Source organism: Salvia splendens, chromosome 3, assembly GCF_004379255.2.
Source record: "Salvia splendens isolate huo1 chromosome 3, SspV2, whole genome shotgun sequence".
Taxonomy (NCBI): domain Eukaryota; kingdom Viridiplantae; phylum Streptophyta; class Magnoliopsida; order Lamiales; family Lamiaceae; genus Salvia; species Salvia splendens.
The window spans coordinates 40,936,589-40,957,658 of NC_056034.1; the positions used below are offsets into that span (position 1 = coordinate 40,936,589).

The window sequence follows — 21,070 nt, forward strand, 5'->3', positions numbered from 1 at the left end:
TAAAAAATCAATCCCAAATTTACGGCCTAAAATGAAAAGTGCGAGTAACATGGGACGGAAGGAGTATTATGTTGCGGGGAATTAATTTCTGTTCGATGACAATAATATGTTACTTTTGTAGGAGTATTCCGTACATTAGTTTTATGGAGTATTAAATATTAAGTTCTTGTCTCAAAAAATTACGAAACGTAATTAATCAACAAATTTCTATAGATAAACGAGATGTGAACGTACTTACAATTTTTTCACCCTTTTTTAAATGTGAACATCATAATAAATAGCCCTATTAAATCCATATTTTGGCACATCATTTTCCATCTTGATCAAAAATACAACAGTAAGTGTCAACATCACACCTCCATAAATATCTGGACCTGCCAGAAAATTAATAGCCATAATTAATTACTCGATTTTGGTCACATTTGCACTAGCTATAGCTACTGTACTGATAAGCTAAGACCATCCACAACGGGTCTCGCCGGCGTCTCGCGTCTCGTCTCAGCGAGACGAGACCCCGGCGAGACGCGTTGCAGCCTCCATCTCGTCCCGTCTCGTCGCGCGTCTCGTCGCGCGTCTCGACTCGGCGAGCCACGAGACGAGCTGTCTCGCCACGCGCCTAGGCGACGTGGCGCAGCCCGGCGTCGTGCGTGACGCCCACTCGCCGGCCCGCGAGTGGGCGCCGTCACGTGCTGACGCAATAAATATTTTTTAAAAAAAAAATTCGAATTTAAATAAAAAAAAAATTTGTAACGGTATTATTACCGTTTTTTTGTTTTTTTTTTATATTTTTTTTGTTTTTTATTAAATTTTTTACTCTATAAATACTCCTAAACTCATCCTCATTTACACACAACTACACATCTATTCTTCCTATCATCTAAATTTTCTCTCAAATTTTCGCTGAAATTTTCATAACCCAACTCAAGATGTCCGGCGACGGCGAGGGCAACTATGGCGGCTCCGGCTCCGGCGGGTGGGATCTCAACTCATTCGACGATTGGGAGAACATGATCAACACATTGGGCGGTGGAGGTTCGTCAACGCCGGGGACCCAGGGTTCGGCGACGCCGGGGGGTACCAACCACCCAATTTTGACCTTGATGCATATGTTCGTCCCAACGTCCCGCGGTTTTCGCAGGGATTATCCCAGATCCGGGAGGATTTTCCAGTTGATCCCACGCCGGGAGTAGGCCGAGGCGGTGGAGGTGGGCGAGGCGGTGGAGGTGGCCGAGGCAGTGTACAACCCCAGACGGGCGAGGACGAGGAGGAAGAAGAGGAAGAGGATCTTGGCCGACATCCGTACAACAACCTCGAAACGATGGCGGTGTACAACGCCTGGATCACGGTCTCGTACGATCCCATCGTCGGGAATCAACAAACCCGGAAGTGTTTCTGGGAAAAGGTTGTCGAGGTCTACCACCAAATAAAGCCGAACCGCAAAATAAAGCCGCAAGGGACGAAGGCGGCGAAAGCGGCTAGAGCAAGGAAGGGCCGAGGCGAATCAAGCCAGCCGGCCTCAGGATCGGGCTCGCGAGGAGGCTCGGACACACTTATGGTGGCGTACATGACCGCCACAATGGCGGACACTTCCCGCTTCTCGCACTCCCAATACGCGGCCTGGTGGAACGGAATTGTGCATATGGCAGCACAACTTGGCCTTCCGACTCCCCCTCAACCTCGACCGCCTCCGGAGGATGATTAGCCCTTCCGATTAATTTTTTTTTATTTTGTGTGTTTTTTTATTTTGTGTGTTTTTTTTTATTTTGTGTGTTTTTTTATTTTGTTTTAATTTTAATAAAGTGTGTTTGTTTAAATTGAATTGGGTTTTAAAAAAAATTATAAATTAAATTGAATGAATAGTAATTAATAGACGGTATAGAGACGGTTAAGAGACGGAGCGTTGCAGGTTCCGTCTCTTAGTTAAGAGATGGAGGCAAAAAGGACAGTGGGGCCCTCAAATAGTGCTCAAATAGTAGTTAAGAGACGGTTTAAGAGACGGTATAGAGACAGCGTTGTGGATGGCCTAACACTCAGAGCATCCACTACACCATCCCCCTTCCCCCACCATCCCTTAAACTACTATTTGAGGGCCCCATGTACTTTATTCCTCCATCCCTTAATTAAGGGACTGAACCTGCAACCCTCTGTCCCTTAACCGTCCCTTATTCCATCCCTTAAATTACTATTCATTTAATTTAATTTTTTTTTCCAACCCAATTCAATTAAAACGAACACACTTTATTAAAAAAACACACAACATAAAAAACACACAACATAATTTAAAATACAAATTTAAAGAAAATAAAAAAACTACTCTGCCGGCTAATCATCCTCCGGAGGCGGTCGAGGTTGAGGGGGAGTCGGAAGGCCAAGTTGTGCTACCATATGAACAATTCCGTTCCACCAGGCCGCGAATTGGGCGTGCGAGAAACGGGAAGTGTCCGCCATTGTGGCGGTCATGTACGCCACCATAAGTGTGTCGGAGCCTCCCTCGAACCCGATCCCGAGGCCGCCTGGCTTGATTCGCCTCGGCCCTTCCTCGCTCTAGCCGCTTTCGCCGCCTTCGTTCCTTGAGGCCGACGGGGCCCACGGCTGGATCCTCCAGCATCGCCGACCGTACCCGCAAACTCCTGCGGTTCAGCCTCATGTGGGCTGATGCCCTCAGCGTTGTCACCACCAGACGAGTATTGGCCACTCGTCGTATGCTTCGTGCGCTTCGAGTTTGAGCCCGAGCTGGAGCGGAAACCGCCGGCCCACCGTTCCTCGTCCTTCACGGCCTGCCAAACATCAACAAACCTGAATTGTTGACGGGTGTCCTGGTAGTAGGCGCGCAAAGCGGACGTCAAAATGTCGGTTGCCGTGGCGCCGCTTCGGCCGAGTAGAGGCCGCAGAATTTTTGACCTGTCGGTCGACTCGGTCAAAGTGAGAGCGGAGCATTTTATATTTGCGCTTGCGGGAGCCTTTCGGCTTTATCTGGTGGTAGACCTCGCAGACCTTTTCCCATAAACACTTCCGGGGTTGTTGATTCCCGACGAAGGGATCGTACGAGACGGTGATCCAGGCGTTGTACACCGCCAGCGTTTCGTGGTTGCTGTACGGATGCCGGCCTAGATCCTCTTCCTCTTCCTCTTCTTCCTCCTCGTCCTCGTCCTCGCCCTACTGGGGTTGTACACTGCCTCGCCCACCTCCACCACCTCGGCCTACTCCCGGCGTTGGATCAACGGGAAAATCCTCCCGGATCTGGGATAATCCCTGCGAATACCGCGGGGCGGAGGGACGGGCATATGCATCAACGTCAAAGTTGGGTGGTTGGTACCCCCCAGCGTCGCCGAACCCTGGGTCCCCGGCGTCGACGCACTGGAACCGCCCAGTGTGTTGATCATGGTCTCCCAATCGCCGAAGGTGTTGAGATCCCACCCGCCGGAGCCGGAGCCGCCGTAGTTGCCTTCACCGGACATCTTGTGATGAGAGGAAATTTGAGAGGAAATTGAGATGATAGCAGAATAGATGTGTAGTTGTGTGTGAAATGAGGATGAATGTAGGAGTATTTATAGAGTAAAAAAATTAATTTAAAAATTAAAAAAATTAAAAAACAAAACAAAAAACGGTATTATTACCGTTAGAAAATTTTTTAAATTTTATTTTTTATTTTTTTAAAAAAATTTGAATTTTTTTATAAAATATATTTATTGCGTCAGCACGTGACGACGCCCACTCGCGGGCCGGCGAGTGGGCGTCACGCATGACGCCGGGTCGCGCTACGTCGCATAGGCGCGTGGCGAGACGGCCCGCCGCTTGTCTCGTCGACACGGGACGCGGGACAGGACGAGACGGGACGGATGCTGCAATGCGGCGCGCGACAGACCAGTCTCTCCGGGACGGGTCGCGGGACGCCGGCGCGCCGCGTAGTGGATGCTCTTAGTACCTTAATGGGAATTCAAGAACTCTCTCCGTTTCATAATAAATTTCACACTTTCCTTCATAATAGATTTCACACTTTCTTTTTTAGTTTATCTCACAAAAGATGTCATATTTTCTTTTTATGAATAAGTTCTCCCTCACATTAATATAAATATACTATTTCCTCTCTCCACCTAACACACAAAACAATATCTCATAAAATCCCGTGTCATTCCCCAAGTATGCTATCTACTTTGCGACGGAGGGAGTAATGTTTACTACTCCACTACTTATTTAGCAATAATTATACCATTGCATATGTAATATCGTTTCTAATCTATAACAGTTATAATTAATAATGTCTCATAATTTTATTTTTAATGGGTTATGTCTCGTAATTTTGGAACAAATAGTCTCAGCCTCGTGACTTACTGTACTGCATTTACAGAAGGATTTATACTACTCCCTCCGTCCCATGAAATATGATATATTTCCTTTTTCATCCGTCCAATACAAATATTTCATATCCATTTGTGGTAACAATTTTTTCCTTTCCTTTTACTTTATCATTTATGGACCCAACTATCTTTTACATAATTTTAACTACTTTTTTTTCTCTTTTACTTTACCAATTATGCATTAAAACTTGTATCGATACCAAATGATCTATTTCCGTGGAACGGAGGGAGTATTACTTACCAATTGCCACATAATTAGGTTGGGATATCTTCGGCTTCGACACTTCACCTGCAAATTTTCAATAATAAGTAGTAACTATAAATATAATGGAAGTGTTGATACTTATTCGTAACATTGCATACTTATTAGCCATGCATTTGATTTTACCATATTAATTTAAATTTTAATTAATTATAGAATAATTGGAAAAAGTATAATTTTATATTCAAATTGCGAAAAATACAGTACTTTTAAAGAATAAAAATGATGAGAGAATTTAGCAGACACGTGGCACGTGAGCGAACTATTTCGTCCATCACTGCAAAAGCAAAGTAAAATCCGATCATCACCACCGTTAGAACTTTACCCACAAAATCCCCCACTCTCCTCGCACACTTTGCACGATCCATCAACCAATTCCCACGCCAATTTAAGTTATAACAGTCCAAATCTATAGTACTCTATGCTTTAATTTTACTACTATTGCAATAGTCACATCTAAATAAGTCAACGAAGTAAGTAGAGACGAGTGATATCACGATGATAATTGATGGAAACATTTCCATGCTCAATGTAAGACTTATGCAAGGTTTGGTGACCCAAACCTAATTATTTTCAAACATTTAAATAGTAGCATGACATTCGCCCCAATAATTTTCGTCACTACTTAAAGCATCACGAGTGGGCGGACGATGGCGTCGGAACATGCATCGTCCGTGGTATCGTCCGCCCCACTGCGGGTCACGCAGACGATGCAACGCGGTTTCCTTTTTTTTAATTTTTTTTGAAATTTTTATCTATTTAAACCTCTATTTCTCTTCCATTTTCCACACCAATAATTCTCTCTCATCCCTCACTTTCCCCACACACCAATATTTCACTATCAATCTTTCTCACTAAAAAAATGAGACCCGGCGACGACTGGAGTACCTCGGAGGGCATTACTCGGGCCTTATTCGATTGTGTTCATGAGGCTGCGGCGGAATGCTTGGCCGAAATAGAGCGCGAAGCGGCGGAGCATGCCCAGGCGGTGCAGATCCCACGTCCGATTCGACGTCGGACGTTTGTCCGCCGCGAGCACGATATAGCTCACCAACGTCTGTTCGCAAACTATTTTGACAAGCAACCACGGTGGGGCCGACGGTTTTTCACCGCCGTTTTAGAATGTGGCGAGATCTTTTTCTCAGCATTGTCCAAACGTTGGATGCACGTGATGAATACTTCCAGTATCAGGAAGATGACATCGGTAGACCCGGACTTACGCCGTTGCAGAAGTGCACGGTTGCGCTCCGGCAGTTGGCCTACTACACCACGGCGGACATGTTCGATGAGTACCTTCACGTCGGGGAGACAACTGGCCACGAGTGCCTGAAGAATTTTTGTAGAGGAGTTGTGGAGGCTTATAGCAACACCTATTTGCAAAAGCCGACTGCTGAGGATTGCCAGGCTCTGACGAAGATGCACGAGACGGCGCACGGCTTTCCTGGAATGCTAGGGAGCATCGATTGGATGCACTGGGAGTGGAAGAATTGTCCGACGGTGTGGAGAGGCCAATTTACCAGTAGATACAAGGGCAGCCACCCGACGATGATCCTCGAAGCCGTCGCTGACCATCGGCTCTGGATCTGGCATGCTTACTTCGGTGTAGCGGGGTCGAACAACGACATCAACGTCCTCAACTCATCCAACCTCTTCACCGAGCAATGCAATGGCAACGGCCCGGCCATCGACTTCACTGCCAACGAACGCCAATATCATATTGGGTACAACTTGGCTGATGGCATATACCCGAGGTGACCTGTTTTTTTTTAAGACGATCAGCTGCCCAATGGGTGAGAAGAGAGTTTTATTCGCGCAAAAGCAGAAGGCTGCGCGGAAGGATGTGGAGCGGGTATTTGATGTGCTCCAAGCGCGGTGGGCAATAGTGAAGGGTCCGGCGCGGTTTTAGTACAAGGACGTCATCGCCGATGTCATGTATGCGTGCATCATTTTGCATAACATGATAGTCGAACACGAAGGTGGAAGAGTCATCGATTGGAGCGATGATGAAGGTGGATCAAGCTCCAGCACGGCGGCCCCTCCCCACGTTCGAGGATTATCGATGGGCTTCAATAAGGTTCTATCTAGACAGGCCTCAATGCGCAACCAACAAGACCATGCTCAGCTCATGAACGACATGATTGAAGAAGTTTGAGACTGTAACCGCTGTTGAGAATTTGTAGTTTTTTTTTATTTCGTAGTGTAATGTTTGAATTTTAATGAAATGAAGTTTTTTTCCAATTTTTATAGTGTTTTAAATATTCAAATAAATAAAATGCTTAGGGCGGACTATATGGTGGCCTATAGGGCATCCCACTGCAGGTGGAAGGGTATGAGGATGAAATGTTGATGTGGGGTGCCCTATTGTGGATGCACTTAGTTTATCTATATTACAATTAAACTTATTTCAAAATCCCATTATCATTCTAAATTTTAGAAATTTAATAAATATAAGCAAGAATTGAAAGAAAATGTCAAATAATAACTTCGGTTTCCAGTACAGTACCATTTGATAAAAGCAAGTGGGGAAAGATATACAGTACAGATCGCTAAATTTGACACGTATTCTTAAAAAGAGTGACAAATTCGATTTCATTAGTACAGAAGTCCTCATTTATGATCTTCAATAAATATAAAAATTGAAATAAAATATTTTCCAGATCATGAATATCCATTTAATCTCTGTCAAAGCATTAATAATCGTTGAAAGTTCTGCCTGTGTTACGAGGCAATTAAGTTGGGGGCATTTACACACTTTTCAATTGATGGATTTATGAAGAAATTGTGAAAGCATGGGCAAGAGCAATTACTTTTCGAATATGCATGCAATTTATATCCTAGCTAACAATCACCAAAAACTGTCCCTAAATAAATCATAATCTTTCGCTGAAAAATCTTTCATATTATGGTCATTCCAAAAGATACGGTACTTTTTAAAAGCAAATTTCGTAAATAATTTGGAAATATTGAAACAATGTGATTTTGAATTGTTGATATGTATATTTAGGACTTGTAATTGTAGTTTGTTGGTTATACTTATATATATTGGACATGATTCTTTTGTATCAGTATATCGATCGGTTTATTTTCGTTATGAAGTTATGAACACATTTTTTTTATTTTTTGAAATATTGAATTAGGAACCCAGAAATGTTTGATATTGATTGTCGTTCTCTGATACAAATCTACACGTTGTGAAAGAGAAATTGCATCGATTGGGACATGATACTATGGGCTATAATGTTAAACGTGCTTCTTTTCATTCTATATATATGAACTTGCTACTTGCTAGTACTCATTTTATTTATATTTTTTTACACCTCATTTTATTTTTAATTACTATAGGCTTTGCTTTGTTACTACTGTTGTGGAAATGAGATATGCAAATCTTGGCGGCGAAATTACAATGGAAAATAAAACAAGGAAATTATACGGAAAATAACTGAACAAAATTACACGGAAAACTTGTGGAAAGTGGTAAGCCGAGTCGAGGAGTCCTCTTTCCGCAAGACGAGATACGCCCCGGTAGTGCTCTCGGTTTGACGTGTCGTCCCCAAAGATAAAACGGCTTCGTCTCTGAAGTAGCAGCACCGCTCGCAGCAGAGCTCCGACGAACAGGAGTAAGGCGGGGGCAAAGCTTCGACGGGGAAGATTATGCAGAGAGGGAGAGAGCGTGAATGCAAGATGCTTGTGTATGTTCTGTGTAGAATGCAATGGATGCATGCCTATTTATATGCCAAGTCCACCTGCAGGGCATTGATGAAGTCAACAGCCATTATGTGTGCCATGATGGCTTGACTGTAACCGCCAGAGGTTATTGACTGGTGCACTAGCCAGTGGGAGCTGAAGAGACACGACGCACCTGGACATGCTACACGACGGGATACACCATGGACCGTCGGGGGTCCATCGGGGACCTTTTGTCTCCTGTTGTGTGTCGGGGTCCAGCGGGAACCTTTTGTCTCCCGTCATGCGTCGGGGTCCAGCGGGACCATGACGTCGACCAGGACCCGTCGGGGATAGCGTGGAGTTTGGGGTAGTCTAAAAAGAACAAGCGAGGCTCGAACCACGCTCAACGAACAGCTCCAAAGAATAACCCAAAGACCAATTGCCAAGATCCAAGGCACCCGGCACCCAGGTGTACGGGTCGCGGGCGGCGGCGGCGCGCGCATGCGCGCTTGTGGGCTCTGTCACCCGTCTTATTCCAAGATAATTATTACACATGATAATTCATCTGATTAAATACTTCATCAAAGAAGTTTATCATCCCCGATGTGGGATAATTAACACCTATTTAATTAATCCCTTATTCTTTTCACATAGGTCATTTCTAGCTTTATTGTGACCAACTTTAATATATTATTTTTCACTCACCGGGAATCGGATTTGAGAAAATGAATATACTATGGTCATCTACTCGGAACGTAGATCGATATTATTGTATTTAATTTCATAAAATTAAATATCTTGTAACATTTATTATTAGTCAAAAATCATATGACCAAGCACGATTCCAACAACTACTACTATTTTAACACAAAACTTTAATTTAACTAGCTAGTAATTGGTTGATAAGATTGGCAAGTCTATAATCAACGTATGTTTTTAAAGGGTAAATTTTTGAAAAGAATGAAATTTGATCAAATTTTTTTCTATCTACAATTTTGAAAATCGGCTAGAAAAAATTGTGAAATTTGTTCATTTTTTCTTTTAATTATCCGATGATTAAATTGAGTACTATAGTAACAATAGAAAACTCACATGTAGAGGTCACCACTATGAATTAAAGGACATCATTTGGTTGAAATGTATTAACAATATGTTGTTACATATTGCCGACTATAATTTTTTCACCATCAGATAACTCAGAATAAATTTAAATTTTACTATGATTTTTCTCACTGATTTTTAAAGTTGTGAGGTAGACTAAAAATTGATCGAATTTCATAAAATTGCAGACTAAGCAAGATGTTTCATTTTCACACTTGTATTGAATAAATAATACTAAAATATAAATAGTTAAAACGGAAAAAAAAGTAAAGTAAGAGAGGGAAAAATGTAGAAGGGGGTCTACTTTCTCTATATTATTCTCTCTTTTACTTTACTTTCTCTCAACTCTAATAATTTTTTACTTCTAATTTTTTAAAACATACATTTTCAATTAGACTGGAATGGACGGATCGAGTATTATTATTGAAATAATAGAATACAAGTGAGACATAAAAAATAGACTAAAGTCCCAAAATGGTCTTTAACATATTGCGTTTTTTTTTATTTTGGTCAAAAACATTATCTTTTGAATTATTCGGTCCCTCACATTTGAAATCGGATCACATTTGGTCCATTTTGGAAGGTTCCGTCAAATTTTTGACAGTTTTAATTACCGAGTCACTAATCCGTCACTAACTGGGAGAAACTGATCCGTCACTAATCCGTCGGTCGTTGCGAAGCTCTACACCATTATGGAAGCAGTTGCAGATAGAATTGAAATGCACAAAAACATTGGAGATCAGATAAACGAATGGAACTCTCTCCTTCTCAATTCGATCAACGCTCTCACTCTAGCCGCCGCCACCATGGCCGGCATCGCCTCCATGAGCGAGGGAGACGCCACCGCAGTGGCGTTGTCATCGACAGCGATGTACGTGGCAGCGACCGGGATGCTTTCCATCGTCAACAAAATCCTACCGTCTCAGCTAGCCGAAGAGCAGCGCAACGAGACTGTTCAAACAGCTTCACAATCAAATCCAAACCATTCTCTCAATTGGAAATCCAAATCTAATTCATGTGAAGGAATTCATGGACAAAGTGTTGGCGCTCGACAGGGCCTTTCCGCTGCTTCTCCTTGGCGCCATGCTCGATAAATTCCCGGCAACCGTGGAGCCCGCGGTGTGGTGGCCTCACAACGGAAGAAAGCAGCCTAAAACGAGCAAAGGCTACAACGGTTGGAATGGGAAATTGGAAGAGGAAATGAGAGAAATAGTAAATGTGATAAAGAGAAAAGACGGAGAAGAGTACTTGAATTTGGGTGAAAAGGCACTCAAATTCAATAAGGTATTGGCGATGAGCGGTCCTGTTTTGACGGGTGTGGTTCGCCGTTGGTTAGCCACGAAACCTTACTGTGGAATTCCCTCAACCACAACGGCCGCACCGTGTTCTCGCGCGTATTAGTGACAGATTAGTGACGGATTTTGTGACGGATTAGTGACGGATCAGTTTCTCCCAATTAGTGCCGGATTAGTGACCCGGTAATTAAAACCGTCAAAAATTTGACGGAACAGTCCAAAATGGATCAAATGTGATCCGATTTCAAATGTGAGGGACCGAATAATTCAAAAGATAATGTTTTGGACCAAAAACAAAAAACGCAATATGTTAAGGATCATTTTAGGACTTTAGTTTAAAAAATATCGGGCACAAAGATCTTTAAACATTTATCAGGTAGTTTTGGCATTCTAGCCACGTTATTTCTTGTTGTCGTATGCAATATGATCATTTTGGGCTGAGGTGTGAACATAGTATTTTTTGGAGTGGCAAATTGAACAGTAATTTATTAGACTGAAGACGCGATGTAGTGGCATTACTTAAATTGAAAAAAAATGCAACATCCGAAAACCCAAAATGGAAAATCCGATCTTTTCATATCATTACAAAACTAGGAGAACTATTTCATATCGGTGTATAAAGAGAACTGAAATCGCTATATAAGTCTCATGTGCGCCTCCTCCTATCATCAATTGTTTTTAGAATGGAACCCATGGATTTCTATCAAGGAATCAGAGCGGGTTGTAAGTCAAATTTAACTGACCCAACAGTATATCTGGACTTAAAATTTGAGCCAAGTGGTCCAACCGATTGAAAAAAATTGGGCTAGTTGTCCAATCGATAAAAAAAAAGTGCAACATGCCTTGAAGGATTTGAGGGACGGTGTTGGCAATTTAAACTAAAAAAAATACTCTATATTACAACTATCCCACATCGGTGTACAAAGAGAACTGAAATCAGTATATAAGTCTCATTGGCCCCGGTGGCGGACACACAGCCAAGGGAGGAAGGGCTTAAGCCCTCCCCAAATTATATATTTTTTAAAATATTTTGTACTTCAAAAAATTTCAAAATGTCTGAAAAAATATCTTTAGCCCTCACCAAACTACTGTATCTAAAGTCTAAAATGTAAAAGATTGAATAAGAAGGAGGGGCTGAAACTTGAATTGTAGAAGAAAGTTTTAAAAAAATGGCTGTCGTTGCCGCTTGAAGAAGAAGATGAGATAACCAAGGGTAATTAAATTAATAATAATAGTAAAATTTGCAAATGTCAAGTCCCCTGCCTATAGGCTACACCCATATCACATGTTCTACATTTATTAGTACGTTTTAGTGTTTTACAAATGTTTAATTGTCGCAGTGTAATTTAAAAATATTAGTCCATCCGTCCTAATTAAGTTGAGATGAAACTTTTGGATACGAAGATTAAGAATTTTGTTGAAAAGTAGGAGATAAAGAATAAAGTAGGAAATATAAATGAAGAGTAAAATAGATGATAAAATAAAGTAAGACTGATTGAATATTTTATTTTTTGTTAAAAATGAAATGATACAACTTAGTTAGAACATTTGAGGAATACAACTCAACTTAGTTGGTACTAAAGGAGTACATATTTTCACTACTCTTATTAAATATAGTTAAATACAGTAAGTGCAAATATTTATCTTTTGATTTATTAGTCGTTTTAGAATTTTGATAACCTTTTTATCATATATTATATTATTAATGACGTGGATTCCATCCACTACAACTAATACTATTTCAACTAGTTTATCAATTTATGTTTCATACTATATCAATTTCACTATAAAACTCGTGTCGCTGCAGAAATTTCTATTTTAAAATGACGAAAGAAGTATATACTCCCTTCGTCCCTAAATAATATGCAATTTGGATTCGACACGGGTTTTAATGCAAAATTAGTAAAGTAAGAGAGATATAGAAAGAAAAAATATTAAAGTATTATTAGTGGAGAATCGGTCCTACCTCATTAGAGAGAAAAATGTTTTCAAAATTAGAAAGTATATATTCTTGTGGGACGGGTTAAAAAGGAAAGAGTACATATTCTTGTGGGACGAAAGAAAAGAGTACATATTCTTATGGGACGAAAGGAGTATTAACTAAAAACATTTACTGTACAGCCCCTCCCAGAAAATATTTATGCGTCCGCCACTGATTGGCCCTCCTCCTATCACCAATTGATTTTAGGATAGAACCCATGAATTTTTATCATGGAATCATAGCGGGTCGTGAGTCAAATTTAACTGACCCAGCAGTATATCTGGACTTAAAATTTGGGCCAAGTGGTCCAACTGATTGAAAAAAAATTGGACCAGTTGTCCAACCGATCAAAAAAAAGTCCAACCCATCTTAAGGGGTTTGAGGGAGGGTGTTGACAATTGAAACTAAAAAACCAGTTTTCCAATCGATAAAAAAAGTCCAACCCACCTTAAAGGATTGGCAATTGAAACTAAAAAAAATAGGTGTTGGTAATTGAAACTAAAAAAAATAGTATATTATGGGTGTTGGCAATTGAAACAAAAAAAAATACTCCCCCCATTTCTTCATAGTTGAGGCAAAACTTTTCGGTACGAAATTTAAGAAAGAGATGTTGAATGTGTTAAATAAATAGATAAAAAGTAAGAGAGGGAAAAAAGTAAAGAGAATAAAGCAGAATGTGAATAAAGTAGAGAGAATAAATTAAGAAATGGAGTAGTAAAGTAGGAAAGAGAAAAAAGTTACTCCCTCCGTCCCATGCTACTCGCACTTTTCATTTTAGGCCGTAAATTTGGGATTGATTTTTTTGTGTAATTAAAAAAGAATTTTAGGTGTAATGAGACATCACTTAATAAAATAGCTCTTAACTTAAACTAACATATTAATTAAATGCATTAATTCTAACTTAAATTATAAATAGTGTAAGGACTTTGTGACGAGCCGAAAAACAAACGTGCGAGTAGCACGGGACGGAGGGAGTACTATATAAGGAAATGACTCAACTATGATGAAACTTTTTAAAATGGAAAAATGACTTAACTATAGAGAAACGGATGAAGTGGTATATTACAACTATCCCACATTCGGTGTACAAAGAGAACTAAAATCACTATATAAGTCCCATGAGCCCCTCCTCCCGTGTCCAATTGATATTTGGATGGAACCTGTGAATTTCTATTAACTACAACTCAACCCAAACGTGGGCCGTTAGATTAGCTTCCTTCCGCAAATCATTGATAACTCAGCCAAAACGTGGGCCGTTAGATTAGCTTCCTTACTCAAATCATTGCTTTGATTTCCAATGAAAAGTGCCTTTCTACTATAAAAAAAAATGAAAAATTAGAAAATAAAAATGTGTGATGCGTGCAGCAGCACGTTGGTATCTAAGATCTTAAATCCACCAGTATTGGTTTTAAGTAAAACAGTGAATAAAGTACAAACTATTTGAGAACGAACATTAGGACATAAAGATTAACACATATATTAATTATTGCAGCAAGATGTAGCTGCGGATCATTAAATGCATTTGAAATTATATTCAATGACTTACAGAAGGATATGAATCATTTCACATTGCTGGTTTACATCTCATAAATTTAAACCTTTTATAATAATGTCATCCTTAAAAAAAAAACTTTCAAATTACACACGCTATTTTGTTTTAATGTTAAAAAAACTTTCAAATTATCATGAGCTCAGTCATTGAAAATTTGATGAAACCTTATCAATCTTTTTGATCAAAAAATGGAACGCGCGTTGTATAATCTGAAAAATGTTAAAAACGTCTTGGTAATTTTTGATATACTCCCTCCGTCCATGAAAATTTGTCACATTTTTCCAATTCCATCTGTTCCACAAATTTTATCACATTTTACTTTTTACCATTTTTTATAATGAACCACATATTCCACTAACTCATTCACACTCACATTTTATTATAAAACTAATACTTTAAAAGTAGGATCCACTACCTACTAACTTTTCCAACCATCTTTCCATTATACTTCTTAAAACCTAGGGGTGTCATATCGTGCGGATTGAGTCGTTATCGGGTCAACCTGATAACGACCCAACCCACTAAGGCCTAACCCGAATCCGACCTGTTAAGAAAACTCTAAACCCGAACACGAACCCAACCTGCTACCTTCAAACCCGAACAAGACCCGCATCCGACACGAACCCGTTAACGGCACGATATAATTTGGGTTGACACAACACGATAACGATCCAAACCTGATATTACACGATTATAACCTAATATTACACGATTAAATCTAATATTACACAATCAAACCTTATTTTTCAACCTAATTTACATGATTAAAATCTGTTTTATATGATTTAAACCTGATTTACAATAAATTTTAAAACTAAAGTAAAATATTATTTTTAATAATAATAAAAATAATAATGTTATTTCTTAATGGGTTATCCGTATCCAACCCGAACCCAACCCGAAATTATCGGGTTCTTAACGGGTCAACTTGATAAGGACACGAACCCAATAAGGCTTTATCCAAACCCAATAATTTCGTGCGAATTCGTGTCGGATTATCGTATCGTGTCGAAAATTGCCAGGCCTAAAACCCGTGCCCGATCAAACTATGACAAAATTTAAAGAACGGAGGGAGTACATGCTAAATCAATCGTGAAACCGAAGCTTCAAAGATAGAAAAATGAATTAAATTAGTTACTTTCTCTCCAAGATTTGGAACGCAGTCCTATAAAAAAAATCGAAGACCGTAACGCCTTTTTTTTTCTTTGAAAATAAGTGGGGTGTGCCTGGCCCAAGCAGTAACGCAATGGGCGACACTTGAAGGCCCAAGTAGCAAGCTACTTTGACGAGCCTTCCCCCTCAAAAAATAAATTTAATATCGTGTGGGCCAATGGCCCACATATCAGATATTAAACTGATAAGAACAGATACTACACTTGATCGAAGACCGTAACGCTTCATTAGTCAATTATTGCTGGGTTTTAGTATAGGCTTTAGTCTTTACTATATAGACTAAAGGCTCATTTTGGTCCATAACATATTGCGATTTTTTGATTTTGGTCCAAAACATTATCTTTTGAATTATTCGGTCCCTCACAAATAAAAACGGGTCACATTTGGTCCATTTTGGACGGTTCCGTCAAATTTGACCGAATTTCCCCCCTCCGGCATCTCCACCGCCAAGCTCCGCCATACCATCACCTTCGGTCCTCCTCCTCCTCCCTCTTTCTATCTCTGTCATGTCCTTCTCTCGCTCTTTTCTTCTCAATTAGAAGTTCCAAATTAAAACACGACCTTCTCGGTGTCATCCCCCTCTGCCTCAGAATCGATTTCGCGGCACCCTCATTTCTCCTCGGACATGCCGGCTTCCGACTCCCGGTGTTCTGCTGCTGCTCACCGTCACGTCGTCGTCTCGCCTCCTCTCCCTCAACCCCTCCATCGACCACCTCGCCCTCGCCCTTGCCCTCGCCCTCGCCGACGTCCAGGCACCCTTCGCTACGGCTGCCTCCCCCGCCGCAGTTCCACCTCCTCCTCTCAAATTGTAGCTGCGGCAACACCGGAAGGCGTTGTCGTCACTAATTTCGCCGGAGATGAAATCGATCGGATACACCCCCGATTGCGGCACCTGCAATTACCTATTTCTGACTCTTTTGAAAATCGGTCAATTTGGGGAAGCGGTGGAGGTGTTGAAAGGGGTGGGGAGGGCGGGATGCGTCCCCGATTGCGACAGCTACGGGGGATTGATTGCTGAGTTGAGCGAGGCGAGGAAGGTGGACGCCGTGGAGGAGGTGGAGAGGGAGATGATGTAAGGAGGGGGTGAGGCTGAGAGATGAGACGGTGGCGACGGTGGGTGAGGCTGAGGGATGATGGAAGGTGGACTCCGTGGCGAAGGTGGTGAGGGAGGTTTGAGTTTAGGGTTTCCAAAATTTAAAAATCGTAATATGTTAAGGACCAAAATGTGCCTTTAATCTATTATATATTGGCAGCCTATACTAATAAAATATTAGAAACTCAGCTGCATTATACCTCACTTTGAACCCTCGATTAAAGTAAATATTGTGCAACAAAAACACGGTTCACATTACACACAGCAGAAGAGTCTCTATATATTTTCTATCTTTTCCCATTGTGCATTAAATATTTGTGTGTTTCTCTATCATCTTTTTATGCTCAACTAAGAGTGTCCACAATGGTATAGGCGCGCTGGTCGCCCCCGCGGGGTGAAGGCGGGGCGGTCTATAGTGGGCGGGATGTCCGCCCCTAAGCGGACAAAAAAACGGGCGGAAGGCCTTCCGCCGAGAAATGTGCGAGGACACGCCGGCCTATAGTGGGGGCGGTTTGCGGCGGGGCGGGGCGGACGATTTTTTTAATTTTTTTAAATTCTATTTAATTTACCTATAAATACACCCTATTTCACTCATTATTTTTACACTATTTCAATTCTTCACTCATATTTTCTCTCACTAAAATTTGTGGATTCTATTGGTATTTAAAATGGACGATTTGTGGAACGAGGCGTGGAATTCTCTGATTCAAGAGGTGCAGAACGACGCCGACGCGGAGGATGCGGCGCGCGCGGCGGAGATCGCGGAGGCCGCGATCCCTCGTGCGATTACTCGTCGTCGGACCATCCAACGAGACCATAGCGGAGCGCACCAGCGTCTAATGGCGGACTACTTTGTGGATAACCCCCGTTATCCACCCGAGATTTTCCGTCGGCGATTTGATTCAGAATGTTGCAACGGCTTTTCAACCATATAGCGACGAAAATGTAGTGTTTAATATTTCGTTGTATAATTTTTCCAGTAATTTAATACGACGAAAATGTAGTGTTTAATTTTAATTTCTTCACTTATAGCCGTTTTTTTCTAATTTTAATTATAATTGAATTAAAATAAATGAAAAAAATTGGGGCTATTGGAAGTGTCCGCCTATAGTGACGGAAACCTTTTTTTTTGCACGGACAAAAAAACTGAGGCTGCGGACAAAAAAAGGGCGGGGCTATTGGAGTTGTCCGCCTTATAGCGGACACTATAATGGTACTGGACCTTTTTTGTCTCCCTTTCCACTCGCTTATTCATAAACGCTTCGAAAAAGATATCAAATCCAATCTAACTCCCAATTTCCTCCCTCTCTTGTGTGTTTCTAGTTTCTACTTATGACAGATTGGAAATTCAAGAATCATTGAATCATCATCATGAATACTACTCTCCACATTTTCCTCTACTTCATGATGTTCACCATTTTGTTCCTCAATCTTGGCCTCCTCCAATCAGGTAATTATTAATGTATCATTGATATCATTTTCTTGTTTGAGGGACAAACCATCAATTTTGGAAGAATTGCTCATTCTCAACCTCTTTCAGACATGAACCTATCTCTCATTTCAGACATAGGTTGGTTTGATGATCTCACATGATTCTTGCTCAAAATTGTGTCAGGAAATTTCTTGCACTTGAATGGTGATGCAAACACAACAACAACTCTTTCCAATCCCAAACCTGAACAAGCTCACTTCAAACATAGGAAGCTCATGCTACATGGTACACACACACAATTTCCTCTTTCTATTTCATGATCTTGATGTTAATTTTGTTCAATTTTGTGGTAAAAGGTCAGTGCTCAAAATGGGACATAAGCATCTCACAAAGCAGGTATCCAACATCAGGAATCCCAGAATTCATAGTGCAGATTGTGAACACATGTGTGACTGGGTGTGCACCTTCCAACATTCATGTGAGGTGTGGGTGGTTTGCTTCGACAAGAATGGTGAATCCTAGGACTTTCAAAAGGCTGTCTTATGATGATTGTCTTGTTAATGGAGGCCTCCCATTGAAGAGCAGCCAGAGCATTCGGTTCACTTATGCAAATTCTTTCATGTATCCTCTCGAGTTCAAGTCTGCCAGCTTCTGCTGAAAACCAGAGAGAGAAAGAGGGTTTTGGGAATTAATTGGATGGAAATTTAAGAAGGGTTTATGTTACAGAAATGAACCATGATTTGTTCAAGAATCTGATGAAGATATCATAGATTCTTGTATAAATCTTGTGAATTTGCATGTGCGGGATGTGTAATTAGATTGAATTAATTAGATTTTTTGTGATAGATTTTTACTATATACATATATATATACTCTCGTTCTTACTACTTCTTAGTAGAATTTTAGGTCCATGAGTTAGTTCACTGTTATTGACACTTCCAAATCTCTAGCTAATTACAAGTGTAATTAATAGTAGTATATATGGAGTATTATTTAATTAATCTTGGAAGTGTTCATCCTCTTTATATTTGTCTAATTATTATTCTTGTAACTTTGTTGGGTCCCCCGGTGGTGCACACCCGAACTCCACATTAGTATGATATTGTCCGCTTTGGGCAAAGCCCTCACGGTTTTGCTCTTGGGGTACTCCCCAAAAGGCCTCATACTAATGGAGTTAGGGTAGCCCATTTATATGCTTGCAACTCTTGTCTATTCTCCGATGTGGGATATGGTTTGCTTCACCACAATCCTCCCCTCAAACCAAGACCACCAGACCAAGACCACATGCCTACCCCATGTTACAGGTCCACAGGTCACCACAGGTCTTAGTCGAGCTCACGCAGAGACATCAGAGAACTTGCAAGCGCAACCACCGAACCCCGAGCCACACAGGCCCAGCCCTGAACCAGGGCTCTGATACCACTGTTGGGTCCCGGTGGTGCACACCCGAACTCAACATTAGTATGATATTGTCCGCTTTGGGCAAAGCCCTCACGGTTTTGCTCTTGGGGTACTCCCCAAAAGGCCTCATACTAATGGAGTTAGGGTAGCCCATTTATATGCTTGCAACTCTTGTCTATTCTCCGATGTGGGATATGGTTTGCTTCACCACAAACTTAAAATTAATTACTCATTTAATATTTATAGCATTAAAGCCTCGTGATAATATTAATGTAACCAATGTACATGAAATTGAATCGAAAATAAAGAGCTGTGACACTTAATTGTGTGATAGCCGCTCCAGTGAGTCATGCTCCGCATTCAATTTTTCGATGATCATAAAAAAAAATTGAGGGTATTAATTTTCATCAAATTAACAAACGATGATAATCTTTATAATTCATAACCAAATCCAACACGTGCACTAATTAACGATTGATTCTTCCATCATTGTCCAATTATAACGGAGCCTCGTGATTCCTTTCTATATTGGTCCAGTGAATTAAATTACACGATATTTTAGGCAATTTGGATTCTAGTAACTTCTAATCAGTGAAATTGTGAAGTCAGCGAATTTGTGACAGAATACTACATATCTACAAAGAGAAAATTTAAAAACAAATAAAACAATTAATTCGGGGTGCAAATGTAGTACTACAATATACGACGGAATGCGTTAGAGCTTCATTCTCATTAGAGCAGGGCACCCTAAAGCCCGCCTTATGCATCGCCACATCAGAATTTTATCCTCTTGCCATTCCACCTGCTGTGGGGCGCCCTAAGCATTTTCTTCTATTTGAATACTTAAATAACTACAAAAATTGGGAAAAACCTTCATTTCATTTATAAAATTAATACATTACAATACGGATTACAAAAAAAAAACTCAAACTCGAGTCAAGGTCGGACTACCGTCCTCAGAGGAACTCCAGTCGTCGTCATGGTTAATTTTGGTTTGTGAGAGATGGAGAAACGTGAGAGATGAGAGAAATATTCGTATGAAAAACAGAATGACAATCGAGGTTTAAATAGACAAATTTCGAATTTTAAAAACAAAAAATAAAAATAAAAACGCGTTGCATCGTCCGCAGCGCCCACAGTGGGCGGACGATGCCCTATCGCCCGCGCTTCGTCCGCGGACTAAGCGTAGGGTGCGGACGGCGCATCGTCCGTCGTCTGCGGAGCCACAGTAGCAGATGATAGCGCGCCCGATGGGCATCGTCCGCACCACTGTGGATGGCCTTACATAACTCCAACTGCAGAAAAAGCCAATTGCCATCTCCCTCCTCTTTGAAAGTTTATTATTATAGGACTAGTAATTATTTTCATTTTAAGAGGTGCAATGTGGATTATGATTTATGCTCAATTTCTTGAGAGTTCTTCCAAAAAATAAGTTTAGTCAATTTAACTTATTTTCATAATCTTATCGATACTAATCAATTTTTCGGTTTGCAATATTGTATTCCGAGATTAAATATGTAGTGTGTTTGGTTCATAAGATTCAATACCAAAACTCAATCCTAGATGAATAATAATTAGTCATAGCTAACCCTCTATGACTAAAATAATCTCACAACTCTATCATAAATTGTATCTAAGTATTATTTTATCTAGGAAACCGAACACCACCTCTACGTACTACATTATTTTCAACATATACATTTTACTTTCATTATCGTTTCTATCATCTCTCTCTAACTTACAATTCTTTCTCAAA

At 40.6% G+C, this 21,070-nt stretch overlaps 1 protein-coding gene and 2 pseudogenes across 1 annotated transcript; 2 read left to right on the top strand and 1 right to left on the bottom strand.

The window, feature by feature from the left end:
* The first annotated feature begins 6,406 nt into the window (after positions 1 to 6,406).
* On the top strand, positions 6,407 to 16,200 carry LOC121797033 (annotated as a pseudogene).
* LOC121797545 lies at positions 15,431 to 15,614 on the bottom strand (annotated as a pseudogene).
* A 1,553-nt stretch (positions 16,201 to 17,753) lies between the features above and the next one.
* Positions 17,754 to 18,857, top strand: LOC121794486 (TPD1 protein homolog 1-like). Its single transcript, XM_042192665.1, has 3 exons — positions 17,754 to 17,931; positions 18,097 to 18,198; positions 18,270 to 18,857. Exons 1-3 carry the CDS (start codon positions 17,853 to 17,855, stop codon positions 18,569 to 18,571), a joined length of 483 nt encoding a protein of 160 aa, XP_042048599.1. The 5' UTR covers positions 17,754 to 17,852; the 3' UTR covers positions 18,572 to 18,857.
* Positions 18,858 to 21,070: the final 2,213 nt, after the last annotated feature.

Coding starts and splice junctions, on each gene's coding strand:
- LOC121794486 (XM_042192665.1), top strand. CDS start 17,853: ATGAATACTACTCTCCACATTTTCCTCTACTTCATGATGTTCACCATT. Junction 17,932..18,096: donor TCTTGGCCTCCTCCAATCAG/GTAATTATTAAT, acceptor AAATTGTGTCAG/GAAATTTCTTGCACTTGAAT. Junction 18,199..18,269: donor TAGGAAGCTCATGCTACATG/GTACACACACAC, acceptor TTGTGGTAAAAG/GTCAGTGCTCAAAATGGGAC.